The 15,771-nt window shown below is 44.4% G+C and overlaps 1 protein-coding gene across 2 annotated transcripts; it reads left to right on the plus strand.

Annotated features, from left to right (window-relative positions):
• The first annotated feature begins 1,925 nt into the window (after positions 1–1,925).
• Positions 1,926–15,568, plus strand: n4bp1 (nedd4 binding protein 1). Of its 2 annotated transcripts, XM_058076283.1 has the most exons (12): positions 1,926–2,458; positions 6,271–6,498; positions 6,724–6,897; positions 6,998–7,533; positions 7,591–7,918; positions 8,947–9,279; positions 9,345–9,574; positions 9,700–9,830; positions 9,908–10,004; positions 11,442–11,549; positions 11,676–11,774; positions 13,437–15,568. In XM_058076283.1, the coding sequence occupies exons 1-12, from the start codon at positions 2,147–2,149 to the stop codon at positions 13,789–13,791; spliced, it is 2,931 nt and encodes a 976-aa protein (XP_057932266.1). In that variant the 5' UTR covers positions 1,926–2,146; the 3' UTR covers positions 13,792–15,568. The 2 variants fall into 2 exon arrangements, with proteins under 2 accessions (XP_057932266.1, XP_057932267.1); XM_058076284.1 differs by lacking the exon at positions 6,271–6,498.
• Positions 15,569–15,771: the final 203 nt, after the last annotated feature.

The following is a 15,771-nucleotide window of genomic DNA, read 5'->3' on the forward strand; positions in this document are numbered from 1 at the left end:
GTACCTGTCAGCTGCTTCAGGAGTCCCACAAGCCATGCATGATCGATAGAACTCCTTCTTCAGCTTGACGGCAGGCCTGACCTCTGGTGTCCACCATCGGGTTCGGGGCCTGCCGCCCCCACTGGCACTGACCACCTTGCAGCCGCAGCTTCGATAGGCTGCCTCAGCAATGGAGGCCCAGAACATGGCCCATTCGGACTCAATATCCCGGTCCTCCCACGGGACGCAGGCCAAGCTCTGCCGGAGGTGAGAGTTGAAGACTCCACAAACGGGATCTGGGGAAGGTTAACCGAGGAAGGAGTAGAGTAGTTGTACTGAGGAACTAAGGCACGTACAGTACATTTACTTCCTGAGGAAGTCATGAAGAACTAATTAATGGTTAGGTAGATTCCTTCTTCATTAACTACAGTCATTTGGTGTACATTATTGCTAGGCGTTACCAGTGGCAAGTTCCACTCTCTCTCTCTCTATTTTGTCTTTTTTTTTTATTGTTGATATATTTTTAAATATTCAAACCCAAACAAATCAGAGGTCTGTTTGAGTTCCATCTTGATGGTTCTACCCTGTACTGTTTGTGTCTGTTGGTGTGTTGAATATGTTTGTTCAACACAAAGATGCGCCTCTTCTAAGACACTTACATGATACTATAATATACACTTACGTATATTACAGTGGAGCAACCAGGGTGATGGCTATCTAGTGGACTCGTAAAGAGAATCAGCGTATTCCTGCTTTAAGTGCTCATAAATGTTCTCCCCCGCAGGCACGTTTCCCCTCGGACCCACGGCACAGTCGCTGTTTCCTTATGGTTTTACATCCTGAAAACATCACCTTAAAACAGCGGCTGCTCCACATGTGTGTTTAGGCATTTTAGCATTTTATAAAATACTGATCTATGTTGATAAAAGTCAGTTAAGATCAGTTAGTCTTTGTCTCTCTTTTAGATAATTCAACGGAATTGTAACAACAAAACCTATTCCGTGTGTGTCTGAAGTGAAACAGTGTCAAATATATATACTGATATCTTGAGGCAGGTATTCCTGTCATCCGAGTGCAGTGCTGACATGCTGAAGCTTACAGCGCCATCTAGAGGCTGCGGCTGCTACAACCTTGAAATCAAGAGGAATTGCAGCTTTTTGTTGTCTTATTTTGAAAGGAAATATTTAACACATGAAAATATTTAATATTTTGAAAATAAATGACTCACTGAGAACAAATAAAAAATAATATGGTTTTGAATAGCCTTTAAAAGAAATCACTAGGTCTCAATTGAACTTGATTTGGTGAATAATATTTAAACGTGAAATGTTAATTTTCCATGAGAAATTTTCCTGGGAATGTAGATGAGTGCTATCATCAAAATTAAATGTTTCAAACATTTCCTTTGTAGACTCGGGGTTATCAATTTTGTTAAAGAAGACACTGGCATTTCAAATTAATGGAAGAATGACAATATCTTTGTTTTAGCACACATAACATACTTAATATTTTGTTTGTGTGTGGCTACTTGCATTCAAAAAAAGTGCAATATTTTTTGAACTTATTTTGTAGATAAATGCATTTTAAAATAGTATTAGAATAATAAGAACAAAAAATTGTATTTAAGCACAAATGACCCACCATATTTCCATGTTTTGTGCAAGTAGATATGAGTAGTTTTACAGCACAATTCATTCAGCGACGCCTGCACAAATATATTAAATTGACCTAATTAACAGCTATTGTTGGCTTCTAACTGCCTCAGGAAGTGGGGGCTTTCAAACATGTACAGTGGAATAAAAACATCCGTCTTCGTCTACACCAGATAGACGCTTAAGGTTTTTCTATGTCGTAAGAATAAAGGTCAGAGTGCAGTTTGCTTGCGCAAAGCCACAAGTCTTTAGCAGATAAACAGTGGAGTACACACTGGCTTGTCGGCCGTTGATGACGTCATAAGTGGGACTTTCCGCATACGTCATCGGCTGCTTCCGACTTCTTAGCTAACCTGGCTGTGGTGTTCTTTATATCAGACGTTATAAACCTCGCTCTACCGCCCCGTGTTGCTTACTAAAGAGGCCATGAAGATACCAAAGGGTCCTAACATCGCCGGCGGCTTGGAATATTGAGACCTGCTCGGCCGAGGCGACGCTAACACCGAGAGACGCTAATGTCAACAACGCGGCCCCTTCTCGGTATGAAGCGAGTCACCGAGCTCGCGTGCGTGGAGCAGCCGAACAACAGGCTCCCCTCGTCGGCCGCGAGGCAGCAACAAGACACGCAGACCGTCGATGAGTTTACCGTCCTGGAGAATAAAGAAGACGAGCTGAAATTCGCCCGGCCTCGAGTGGAGCGTGTTTTCAAAGTGACGTTCACTATTATCGGGCTGTTGGACCACACGGGACAAGCACACGGCAGCACAGCTGCGCGCCAGATATGGCTACAGCTCCGAGGAAATCCTGACGACGTTTCCAAAGCAAAGGTGAGGTACATTTCAGAGCTCTGCGGCTCCAAGTACTTGGACGTGCCACCGTGACCGAGGTGTAAACCGCCAGTCGTGAGGCACGAACAGGTGTTTCTGAGTGGACGTGTACAACTGCAGCGAGCATGTGGAATATTGAACTTGTGATGTGTAGTTTCCCTGACGAGCAGCCAGTGCCAAACAACAGCACAGGGGCGTAGCACCAATGTCAGGGCCCCCATGAACCCCCCTCACCCGTACGCTGTTTTTAAATTGTGTTTTTATATTTTGTAGCTTAAAACAATGCACATAACAGCATAAATAACTCTCCATACACCCAAAGTTCGAAGCGCAGTAAAGTAATAGTATTCCTGTATTGAATGGACCACATGTACACAAGTCCAAAAAGGAGTAGGAAGAAGCAAAGCTCACCATATCCTGCTCACCAAGGAGCTAGCTGCTCCTCGTGACACACAAACTCATGCTGAATTTTTAGGAATGTCAAAACCATCATAACATGCTCGAACATTTGGGCTGAACTAACCTTTCTTTATAGAACGGTAAGGCCGAATCCCAATTCCACACCTTACCACTTACCTTACCCCTTCACCCCTTGGCTTTGCACATTCACGAGACTCAAGTGGTGTCCCAATTCTTGTTAAAGGGATAGTTTGTATTTTTTCGCAGGAAGTTGTATGACATTTCTATCAGCGGTGTAGTCCATCAATAGTGACGTACCCCACACTTGGTCCTGTGAGCCCACTTCTGGTTGGATTTTCAGTAATGAGAAAAGTAGTTCCAGTTAGTGGCTGGGGTTACTTTCCTGAAGAATATTCGTATTAATGCGCACTGTTGCCTATGTGAAGATGCATCTGCCGCGAGCGTCGCGGCCATCTTGTTCACGTATGTGTTCCACAGCAGATGACAATGTGGGTGTTGCAGCCATACAACTGCATGTCAAACAAATCCAAACTATCCCTTTAAATCGAGGGTTAAAGACTAAGGGGTTGTAGTCCTTGAAACCAAGTCTGGTCAGGAACCACACTTGAAATTAAGGGTAGTAGACATTTTCTCAGCTGGACCACTCCCACTGACAAGACGGCAGAGCGGAGAATGAAAGATGTAAGTAACCAATCATAATTATTCTAATGTTTCAATTGCTGGTTGAACGCCGATATTGAAAGACACTGCAATCTGTTTTTTTTATTTTATGAATGATTAGGTAGGGACTACATTAGCGTGTTAATTGTACGTTGTATTTATGAGGTAGCTCGTGCAGCTATTGGGAGCTACATCACTGAAATGGATTGCACTGTGACGCTAGCGTTTTATATTTGCTGTCTAATCACATGTATTTTGTACATGTATACTTGTATTCACCGTACAGTATCGACAGTCAGTGAGTTAAATGTTAATCCATGTACATGTTAATGAGGAAAAACCCTAAAGAAACAAAAAAACAACATGGCCATATGTGGACAGCACTACAGATGATCAAAGTTTATCAAACTTTTGGAATTCCCATCTATTTTTTTTTACCATTACAGCATCATTACTCGTACTATTGTAAGTACAATGAGTTAATAGTTGTACTCCATCATGTGTCATTCCAGCAGATGTTGAGTCCGCACATTGCCACAACCCTCTGCAACACCACAAGCCCAGGACAGAAAGAAGACTGCAGAAAAAAACACATTCTGGACTTCCTTTCAAAAAAATCTGAACGAAAACAATATCAGAAAGAGAGGTTTTGAAATCCCAAAAGAATGGTTGATTAGGTTTATACATTGGTTGTTGATACATTTTCTATTTTTATTGATGTTGTAAGCCGTTACTTGTTGGAGGTCTGTGTTTGGCAAAAATGTCATTTTGTAAAAATGTGTTCCTCTTTATGAGAAGGAAAAAGAGGTGTTTATGAGTTACACTACATAAAAATGCTAAATGTATCTTTGCTCTTTAAATACATTTTAAACATCATTAGAACCCTGTACAAATAACACACTTATAGTCACCATTACAATGTTATCAATTGTTTACACATTAACACATTGCGCAACACTAATGCTGCAGGGACACCACTAGCTAGTGAGCTAACAAGCCAGCGAGATGATATCATGACTTTATAAAAGATAAGATATGCCTTTATTATTCCCACAAAGACAGCATGTAGGCTAAAAACAACTACCGTATATACATTACATGTTGACCAAGTCACAGCTTTACAGTATGTCACAGTTATTGCATGGTTTATTGCACAGTTATTGTACAGGATTTTTGGAGCAGTTTATTCATAGAGTCTGCAGCTGCAGGAAGGAAATACCTACAATAGCTCTCCTTCACTCACTTTGGATGTCTTGTTATTGTAATGTGTCAATGTTTTGTGTCATTACTGTCTCAGAGTGACCCGAATACCACTACACTGTATTGTACTTGTATTCCAATATGTTTGGACTACTAATAGACCATAGGCTACCATGAAACAGTGATCGTGTATCGATTAATTTCAGAAAAAAATGTTAAATAGCGAGGGAGCGATAATGGAACCTTAACATTACAAGGGATGACTGTACTATGTTCACTGTGTACTTTGTTTCTGAGGGTACAAATGTGACAGCATAGTGCTGCCTGAACTCCGTTAATGTTGTTGTGCACATCCCAGTCGTGACAATCGTAATGCTTATCTGCTCTTCGTTCTTGTCTGCATTTTACTATGGTCTCCATTGAACATATGTTATCAAGTGTTTGGCTTCAAACATAAAGTGAACTCAAATAATAATAATAATGGCGTGTGTCTGTCTGCTGGAATTCCACCGGAAACTCGTTCCTTCAAACACGTATCTACTAATGTTAGTGATGGTTTCACTTTGACACATGCCCAAATACGTGACATCAGCTTCTCTTTCTACACCGAAACCTGTCTTTCTGTCCCGCTGAGTCATTGTTGAGTCATTTCAAATCCTCGGTACGACATCAGTATTTGTTGGTGCATCGATTCAACGAACCTTACAATTCAGACATGTGACACAAGAAACCTGTAAGGAAGTCACCGGACTAACTGGCAGCTGATTCATTCAACTTCCAGCGCCAGGAGATTCCCTGAATTTGTGTGTGTGTGAGTGTGTGTGTGTGTGTGTGTGTGTGTGTGTGAGAGAGAGAGTGGCGTGTCAAGTTTATTCAGTTATAGCTTGAAAAAATTGTGTGACAATTATGTGTATGAACACCAGCCATTTTGTTCTTACCTCCAGAAATAGGCGGTTTATTGGTATAAAAGCCACCTTGTTTGCCCGGCATCGGTAAAGCCGGAGTTGTACAGAAAGTAGTTGGAGGCAACGTTTACTTTCTATTGGAGGTGTTCTTTCATATGCAGTGAATCAGCTTGATATTTACACTACAAGAGCTTATCCACCCCAAATGCCTGCCTCGCTCGCGGTGCGACCAAAATAACACAACAACACACAATGTAACGGTACCACACAAACTATGCAGGTATCACAATAGACGTTTACACACCATTATACAAATGCAAAACTATTTTATTCAAATGTGTAACCCACAAAGTATTTTAATACCCCCATAGATGGTGTTGTGCAGTTACGTTGAGTGGGCCATAAGTTATGTTATATTTGGTTGCACCGTGACTGAGACAAGTGTCAAAATAGAGATTTTTACGGCCGTTTCAATTACTTGCACCCTCGTTCTCTTAGGTTTATTTCTTTTAGTGAGAGGTGGGCTCCTCCCTGGACTGGAATGTTCCAGTCGTGTATGATTTCTAACTGCAGGGTCATTTAAACGGCTGAAATGGACTGTTTTTTTTCTTCCTTCATTTTGTATAGGAGTATGTCCGGGGACTTTGTGACCCCGAACTGAAGAAAGACGAGCGGTACCCAGTGGACATGCACTGTATCTTTGCTGGAGCCCGGGGCCTCTTCCTAGACAGACTTGTACGGGACACCAGCGCTGAGGTTTTGGTTCCTGAGCCGGGGCGCCTGCGGTTGTTGGGCCGCGCTGAGCCCGTCGTCATGGCGCAGAGCCGAGTTCAGCAATTTGTTGCACTTTTCCAGGTGCGTTTAGCAGGGTTGTTCGTCTGGAAAAGGTCTATTTTTTAAAACACACAGTGCAGCCAGCTCCGTTGTAATCGCTCCTCCACAGTAACATTTCTCAAACATGAACATTTGATAATAGAAAGCAAGAAGAACCGGAGACATGTTATTCGGGGTATGCCACAATTAGGGCTGAAACACTTTTTTAACTGTTCATTTCCAAATATCTGCCATTTTGTCTTACAGGAGAAACGAAGTTTACTCAGTGACCGAGAGCAAGCGGTGAAACGAGCATTCAAGTCCTTTGTGGAGGAAAGGGATGATAAATACACCATGGAGCTTCTTCTGCTGCCCAGTGCCCTGAAAGAAGAGCTACTGGGATTGGCTCACAGTCCGACCAGCACAAGTACACCCTCTCTGGTGTGTTTTTTTTACACGATTGTTTTTGTTTCGGCTGCCTGTTCTTGCCTGCCACGTTCTGGAACATTCCATCTTGGCCTGATTGTGTTGTGTCTCTCAGGCTCAGCTCAACCAGAACCTGCATCCTTGCGTTGTGGAGATCGACCAAGACCGTTCACAGAGTAGCACCCCTGTGACGGAGCTGTCCATTCGCATCCTAGACACCAGCTTTGAGGACAGAGGGACAAAGGCTTTTGGGGAGGGTGCCGGAAAAGCGGCATCGGCAACAACAACAGCAGCAGGAGGAGGCATCGGTTTGGGTCCTGAGCTAGTCCTCCTGAATGGCAGCAGGCCCTCACACAAGCGCCGCTTTTCTGAAAGCGAACCTCGGGACACAAAGAGACAGTACTCTCTGGAGCGCAGGGACGAGTCCCCAGAGAGGTCAAGGGACAGGGAGCGACACAGGGACAGAGATGGCCACGCCGGCAGCTGCCGATCCAAAACCCCGTCTGCTTCATCGACGTTGTATTCCTCTTCTTCAGCTAAAGCAAACACAGTTGCTGGCCCCATCATACTGGAGCCCAGTGAGGCTATCACGGACGACAATGAGGTGGTCAGCCCGGAAACCAACCTGCGCTGCTTAGTCAATTTCTTCAGGTGAGCATCACAACACGTTTGTTGTTTGATTTCATATTGACGGCGTGTTTTCTTTAGAACCATGGGTTACCAGCAGGACGTCGTGGAGCGAGTCATCAAGGAGACGGGACAGACGGAAGACACCTTCCTCATACTAGAGAAAATTGTCGCAGAAACAAAGAATTGCGAGGGAGGAATAAAAAGAGGAACAAAAGACAGTAAAGCGAACAATGTGCACTCCTCAGACCTTCCATCGGCTTCCTCCACGCTATCCTCTCGCTCTGTCGAGAAGGAACGGGAGCCAGGGAGGTCCAAAGAGAACATTAAGCCGAACCAGTATGGAGCAAGAAGCAATGGCCTGGGCCACCGGAGGCAGTGCAGTGGAAGTGAGACCAGCACCCAACAGGTAACATCCTTTAAGCCATGTCTCCATGTCTCCTCCAAGGCTGGTTAGCCATGGTGGAAGTTCCAAAAGGGAATGTGGCTTATGCTTCCTGCATATGGGCTGGATGGTCGTGTAACTGGAACAAAACCAAGAGCTGTGGACACTAAATGATCAGCTTTGAGTCTTCTCTCTGGCCTTGTGTATATTTTTATATTTAAAGACAAATCTCTGTTCATTTATTAAGTATATTTTTATATTTAAAGACAAATCTCTGTTCATTTATTAATCAACATTTCAGCCTGATCATTAGAGTAACACCTCCTTTATCACACTTAATTGGTTGTGAATTTCACCAAAGTAGTTGTCCTTCTGTATAAATGGAATCTTTCCGTACTTAGATTCAGATTCCAATCATACATGAGTGCAACCAGCCAATACCGATCACCTGGATTAACTACAAGGGCCACCCTTAGAACATTCCAAGGGCCCCTTGATAAATCACAATTCAAATTGAAACCTTTTAATGCCTTATGTTTGGATTTGAGTTCATTTTGAAAATGGCTGATTTAGGCAAAAAGTAAAGCTTGCTTCAATGTGCTAATGGGCTGTAGTCAACCGCAAACTTCATTTATGAATGCATTTTGAGAAATTCATATTCAAACAGCATTGTGGTGAGGGACAACTGTTTCCTCATTTTTGCTGCTCAAAGTGACAGACGAGAGAAAAAAACAGTCCACAATTGGCCCTGTGCTCGCATTTTGGGTACAACAGGTTTACGTTGGCCGGGAAGGCGAGGTGTCCCCAAACAACATGGCTCTCTCTTCCTAGCTCTATCGCAAGTCCAAAAGGCTGGGCTCCACGCTCGCTCCTCGCCTAATGCTTGTGGAGTGCCCTGCATGTCGGCATCTCGAATAGGTCCGCCTTGGTGACTGCGTGTATTTGGTTAGCGAGTAAGAAACACAGTACCATGTGGGAGGTACAGTAGGTGGCACCTAACAGATAGGAAACACTGTGCTGTCTCTTAATATTTGCATTGCATTGTTTCACAGGCCATCACCATCAAAAGGAGCTCCAGTGCCCAAGGAGGAGCCGGGAACTATGAGGTCATAACCATTGATGATGATGAGGACGTCCCGATCATCAATGTCAAAACGGCGGATGCTCGGACATCCAAGGTGACAGTGGCACACGCTGACACCCAGACCGGATCCAGAACAGACTACTTGGCACGGGGAGGGGGCAGCATTTCCCAGAGGGATCACGTGTCAAGAAGCGGGACTCGGACTTTGGGCGGATCAATGAAAGTTGAGAGTGTGACAGCCCTGCGCAGCGCCCCCCAGTGGCTGACAGCCAGCACCACGTCTGTGTCGTCCACTCCAAATGTAGGTGGTGCTTGTTTTGGTGGAAAGCGCATGCACGCTGATTGGATGTCCCTCTGTCTCTTCAGGCGGCTCTAACGACAAGCCGGCCTTCGCCCTATCAGACCATCGGCCACGTGGGCTTCCATGGCAGTGCGGCCAGGAACCCTCCCGCAACCAATCCCCAGGCCCCCCCGGTGACCGGCTTGGCTCGTTTCCACCAGTCATTAACAACGCCGTACACTCTAAAGCTCCCCAACGAACCAGGACGGCCGGAGCTGCGCCACATCATCATAGATGGCAGCAATGTGGCGATGGCGTGAGTTCAGAACACGCATTCACAATAAATTAATGTATCATCAGTTATTTTAGATTTTTTTTTTTCAATCGGACTATGAAGCTATTTCCAATCTTCTTCCTTGTTCTCATCATCTTTCTCTTCAGTCACGGCCTGCATCGGTTCTTCTCCTGTCGAGGAATAGCCCTTGCAGTGGAGACATTTTGGAGGCGGGGCCACAGGGAGATCACTGTATTTGTTCCTCAGTGGCGCCAGAAGAGAGACCCGTTGACGACGGGTACGTACAGCAATGTGTGTGCATTAGCTGCATCGTGTAGTCTCTTCAATCGTTTCCTTTCATGGCTTTTCCTGCAGAACAACATTTTTTAAATCAGCTAGAAGACCTGCGGTTGCTCTCCTTCACCCCCTCCAGAGAGGTGTGTGGCCAAAGGATAGCGTCACACGATGACAGGTGCTCACCTATGACACACAAACACAATGCCTTCCACGCCTGTGTCTGCCAATCAATAGCCGACTGGCCAACATGGACACGTGTTCGACACTGCGCCGCGGAACGATGTCTAAAGATCTCAAAGAGTTCTTGTTTAGAAGAAAAATGTCTCGGGTTCCAGGCCTGAGACAATGAAAACAATACATGAAATGAACTTTTGCTGGCCTTAATATGCTGGCATGTGTCATTCCTTTTCCTTGTCTCTCCCCTCCAAACAAGAGAGTTCACTCTGTTTCTTCCATAAAACAACAGCATGAACTGTGGGTGGAGACGGGGCCACTGGCATACACAGAGTGCAGAAGAGTGTAGCATAGTAGAAATTAAATTACTGTCATTTGGAATAATTACGGCTGCCTCGCCACCAGAGGGAGCCATTGGCCATTAACGAAATGCATTATAGGATGAAGTTACATTTTAGACCAGGGGTCGGGAACCTTTTTGGCTAAGAGAGCCATGAAGGCCAGATATTTTAAAATGTGTATCTGTGAGAGCCATATACATTTTTTTAAACATTGAATGCAATAAAATGTGTGCATTTTTATGTAAGACCAACAGTTTTAGATATAATGGGCTCTAATTACGTAGACCAGGAGGCACACTACCCCACGCCAAGGGGGTGTGGCCAGCACACTTTCGTGAGCAGCGCAGTGTCCAATAATAAATCTAATACTTGTTGCCATTAATACAACTTCTGCTGCTGCATGGTTTTGCACCATACTCCGTACATGTATTTCATTCTTTTGGCCATCTTTGCCAGAAGGCTTGGTTCTGCAGCTTTAGCTAGGTGACTATTTGACTAAAGGAGTAAAGTTTATATTTACATGTTGACATCTCAATGACCGAGGTAGACTACCGCATTACCCAGTAATAATCCAGTTTTGGTGTTTGACCTGGAAAATATCATCAAGAAAGATGGATATGGTCGGCCGTATTGCAGTAGAAAATAGATGGACGAATTAAAATGCATAAGAAAGTTGTTAATTTTGAATATTATTTTTAACAGTCATTTCAGTGATGGTTTACTTTAAAACGTTAGCAAAAATAATTTTTTATTGTGGTAAGAAATGCTTGAGAGCCAGATACAGTCATCAAAAGAGCCCTACCTGGCTCCCGAGCCATAGGTTCCCTACCTCTGTTTTAGACCCACATTGGTACTTATCTTGTATATTTCTTAGGTATACCTTTTTAGTGTTCAGTTGCTGTGTGATGAGTTTAAGATGACACGGTGAGTAATGTTTCCTTACAGCTTGTGACTCCCAAATGGCCCCGTATAAACGATTAGTAGTTCTAATGTACAGCAGATGATGAGGACGTGGTCATAAAGCAGCTGTATAAGCCGCAGGGTTCAAAGTTGAAGAAAGCAAATCCTACATGTTTAATCCTTGCCGTTTCTCTTAGATTCCTGCTTCATTTAGCGGAAAAAACGGAGGGCATCATCGTAACCAACGACAATCTGAGAGACTTTGTCAACTCTTCTGAGACCTGGCGCAAGATCATTCTGGAGAGGTGATTGATTGATGAGTCATTCGCATAACGTCGCCCGACACATGTTGTAATGGACACGGGATGCACACGTGTCGGCCTGGTGCCGTCTCTGGCCTGTTTGCCAAGTCGCTTGTCCTTTGCTGACAGGTTACTTCAGTTCACGTTTGTGGAGGACCACTTCATGATCCCTGATGATCCTTTGGGCAGAAACGGACCTCATCTGGACCTCTTCCTTCGTAGAAACAGGTACAGAATAGTCAGTATGTGACACAGACACCACAAAAAGGAGCCCTGGAATGAATCCCCATCATCGTGAATGAATCACCGTATTTTCCCGACTATAAGTCGCACTTTTTGCCTAGACTTTTGCAGCGATATCTCCTACTCCTTAATTCAATATTTAAACAGCAAAGACAACGACAGAACACAAATGCCCCCCAAAAGAAAATCATATTCTGCAGACTACAAGCTGCCAGTAATGAAATTTGCAGCTGCAAACGGTAATCGAGCAGCAGAGAGAAGGTTTGGAGTAAGTGAGGAACTCGTTAGGGACTGGCATAAGTTACTGTACTTGAACACTGGACACCTTTTCTCTTCATGTTTATTTTTGGTGTAGCTGAATAAGCATTGGGGGCGGCACGGTGGTCGAGTGGTTAGCGCGCAGACCTCACAGCTCGGAGACCAGGGTTCAATTCCACCCTCGGCCATCTCTGTGTGGAGTTTGCATGTTCTCCCCGTGCATGCGTGGGTTTTCTCCGGGTACTCCGGTTTCCTCCCACATTCCAAAAACATGCTAGGTTAATTAGCCACTCCAAATTGTCCATAGGTATGAATGTGAGTGTGAATGGTTGTTTGTCTATATGTGCCCTGTGATTGGCTGGCCACCAGTCCAGGGTGTACCCCGCCTCTCGCCCAAAGACAGCTGGGATAGGCTCCAGCACCCCCGCGACCCTGGTGAGGATCAGCGGTAGAAAATGAATGAACGAATAAGCATTGTGTTAGCATATCTTACACCGATTCAGCCTGTTCTATTCTTTTATTAATGTTAGAACTCTCCTTCAAAGATGACGTAATGTCTGTTTTGGTCAAGTAGTTGGTCAAATAAATACATAAATATATACCCACATAATAATAATAATAATATAATAATAAATACCCACATAAAATGCAACTTAAACTCCAGTGTGACTTATGGATGTTTTATTCTACCTAATTATGCATTTTTGGCCTTGTGCGACTTATATTCCAGAGCAACTTATAGTCCAAAAATACTATTTATATACACATTGTGTATTTACTGACTGAAACTGATAGGCCAGAAAGACGAGTGAGTGCAAGCAAATCAGGTCTAGAAGGGTGACACCGGCAACAGACGCACACAAGCAGAGCCAGCGTCTATTGTGAAAGACATATTTTCACAACAATAACATCCACTAATATTGATATATGTTTTACTGGCACGTGCCTCGCTGGAATTAGCCATGCAATAACCGCCGTGAGCACTAGCTTGCTGCTTTGGAGCACATTAGCCGTGGCGTGCCGTTACACAGTCCAGTGTTCCAGCAAACAGCCTTCATCACAAGTAGGTAGAATATAGGATCATATTTCACCAACCCCAGGAATTCATCCAGAGCTGGACCGTGACGGCTGAGTAAACGTGGCCATTAAGCAGCAGTTCCTGGTAGGACCGTCTCCATACCCACGAGCTTTTTTCTATTGTAAATGTTTCAATGTGGAGTCACATCTGACGCAGGAAGTATGCCTTTCAATGTAAGCTGGAGATAAGATGAAAATGAATGAACGGTCTTTTTTTTTTAAATCAAGTCATAATATAATAAATCTTTGACATGAGGATGGCCTTTAAAGTCAATTGATAATTAATCATGATCCCTCACCGTTTCCTTTTAGACAACTTCCCTTCGCCCCTCCCCCACTGAGACCGCCAGACCTGCGTCCGTCCTCGCAGCAGCAGCAGCCGCTGTACGTGCAGGCCCTGCACTCCGCCCCGTGGACCCCCGCAGCGGCTCCCCAGCCGCCGCCTTCCCTGATGCCCCAGCCCGCCGTGCAGTGGCCCCACCCGGGCCGCCGTACCGCGTCCCCCTCCCCCTCGCCACCCCCCCAGCGTTCGCCGGGGGAGACGTCGGCGCTGCGGAGGCAGCTGTGTGACATCTTCCCCGACCAGAAGCAGCAAATTGACCGCATCCTCAGCGAGAACCCGTACATGAGGGACTTGAACGCCCTGTCGGGGCTGCTGCTGGGATGATGTACCCACCGGGGACCCTCCAGTTCCACCCCGTAATCACCCCCATAATGTTGCAGGTTATTGGGAAAAGCGTCTCACTTGTTGCACACAAGAAGCTAAGTTGGATGCACATTTCAACCTGCTTGAGGAGTTTTTCGTTTTTTAAACACACACACCACAGACCAAAAAGGACCTTATCCTTATCAACCCGATGCTTGCCTCGCTCACAGTGCAACCAAAACTAACATTCAAGGAAAGGCAGCACACTCGCTGTGCAGGTATGGGAAAAGAACACCATTTCATATTTGTTTAGAACCATGCTGGGAAGCTCACACTTACCCAGCATGCTTTGCGGGTTCTAAACAACTATCAAAATATAAAACAAAGTATTGTTTTACATGTGTGAGCTTTCAATGCCTGCGTGTGTTAGTCGGGGTCGCATCAGGGAGGTGTTCTGGCTGCGTTTTGTTTTTTGCCACTGCCAGTAGCGGGCATCTCCGGTGTTGTCATAACGCATCTGTACTACTACCTACTACCTAATACATGTCCAACAGACCTTTGGAAATGCTTAAAGTACCATTTTTACATGGATGAAGTAACAATCCAAAAAGCCACTGGTGCAACGTTTGTAAATACATCCATGACACATAATCATCCTGTTGCTGAATTGAAGGCAACATTGCACATTTTCTATCTCTTCAAAATGTATATTTGGACTTTGATGTCATGTTCATACACTACGAGGACAATATACTACTAACCTTTTACTTTGGATTAGTGCTATCAGTGCATCGCCTTTGGTTTGTCACGTCGGCATTGGCCACTCCAGCAGCATCCTCATCACGTGGTCATGGTCACATGGTTCTCTGTGTTCTCTCTGTTCTCTGGATTTATTTGTGTTGTTCCGTGGGTTGCCGTCGCAAGCCATCTTTCCACCGTGCGGTCGTGGCGAGGACGTATGTACACTTAAGTTGATATTTGGCATTCACGAGGGAGCGACAGGAAGTTCCCCTGCATGCCTGGTGTGATGTGCATCCTTTTGTTACACGCTAGCACTTCCTTGTAAGACACAAATCCCCAACCAAATACACCAGTGGGGAAAAGTGGTTAACCCCCCCCCCCTCTGTCCTGATTTTTGCACGTTTGCCACCCTGAGATGTTTCAGATCAACAAATATTAGTCATTTTTTTTAATGAAAGGCATCATGGGAGAAAAGATCTAATGATACATGAAAAGTCATTGGAGGCTTTTCCAGCACAAAGGTCATGCCAGCATCAGTAGGATTCAGCTCAGGACTTTGACTAGGTCACAACAAAGTCTTCATTTGGTTTTTCTTCAGCCATTCGCAGCTTGACTTGCTGGCGTTTTGGATCATTGTCATTCCTGAATCGTTCCTGAATCTGAAAAAACGGCCCCAGACCATCACACGACTTACTGTTGCTGTGATGTCCTTGTTTTATCTGAAACATGGCAAAGGGATCAGGAAGGGGGGGGGCACTCCACTCTGGTGGTGTTTACTATGCTGAAGGATTTTTTTGTTGTATTATACATTTTTTGTGTATACTGACTTCTGTTTGTACATAGCTTTTTTTGGACGTGCTTTCATGTAAGTGAGGGATAAAAATAGCACAGTCTGCTTGCTGGTGAGATACCCTTCACCTTTTTTGTTCAGTGTGCTATGATGGCCAAAGTATACATAAAAGGAGTTTCCTGACAGTTCTTTATGTATATAAAATATCAAAGAGGAATGTAAATAATGGTTTCCTTTTCAGGATGAATAAATACATATCAATTACCATTGGATGACGCTGGTAATGGTAATGGTAATGGTTTTATTTCATTTGAACATGCATCAGATTCCAATTGAGTGCATCCCATAATCAGTTCCCAGTTCCACATGTCCAAAAGGAGTAGGAAGACGCAAAGCTTATTAAATCCTACCCCTCCATCTGGTACTTTTACAATCACTAACTCTTACATTTGTTCACTTCCTGCTTTCCA

The sequence above is a fragment of the Doryrhamphus excisus genome, chromosome 6 (assembly GCF_030265055.1).
Source record: "Doryrhamphus excisus isolate RoL2022-K1 chromosome 6, RoL_Dexc_1.0, whole genome shotgun sequence".
In the NCBI taxonomy this organism is placed as follows: Eukaryota; Metazoa; Chordata; class Actinopteri; order Syngnathiformes; family Syngnathidae; genus Doryrhamphus; species Doryrhamphus excisus.

Bases quoted from the DNA above. Each gene is read 5' to 3' on its own strand.
- n4bp1 (XM_058076283.1), top strand. From the start codon at position 2,147: ATGTCAACAACGCGGCCCCTTCTCGGTATGAAGCGAGTCACCGAGCTC. The intron at 6,898-6,997 runs GTGTGTTTTTTT...TGTGTCTCTCAG, and splicing joins GCACAAGTACACCCTCTCTG to GCTCAGCTCAACCAGAACCT. The intron at 9,280-9,344 runs GTAGGTGGTGCT...CTGTCTCTTCAG, and splicing joins CTGTGTCGTCCACTCCAAAT to GCGGCTCTAACGACAAGCCG.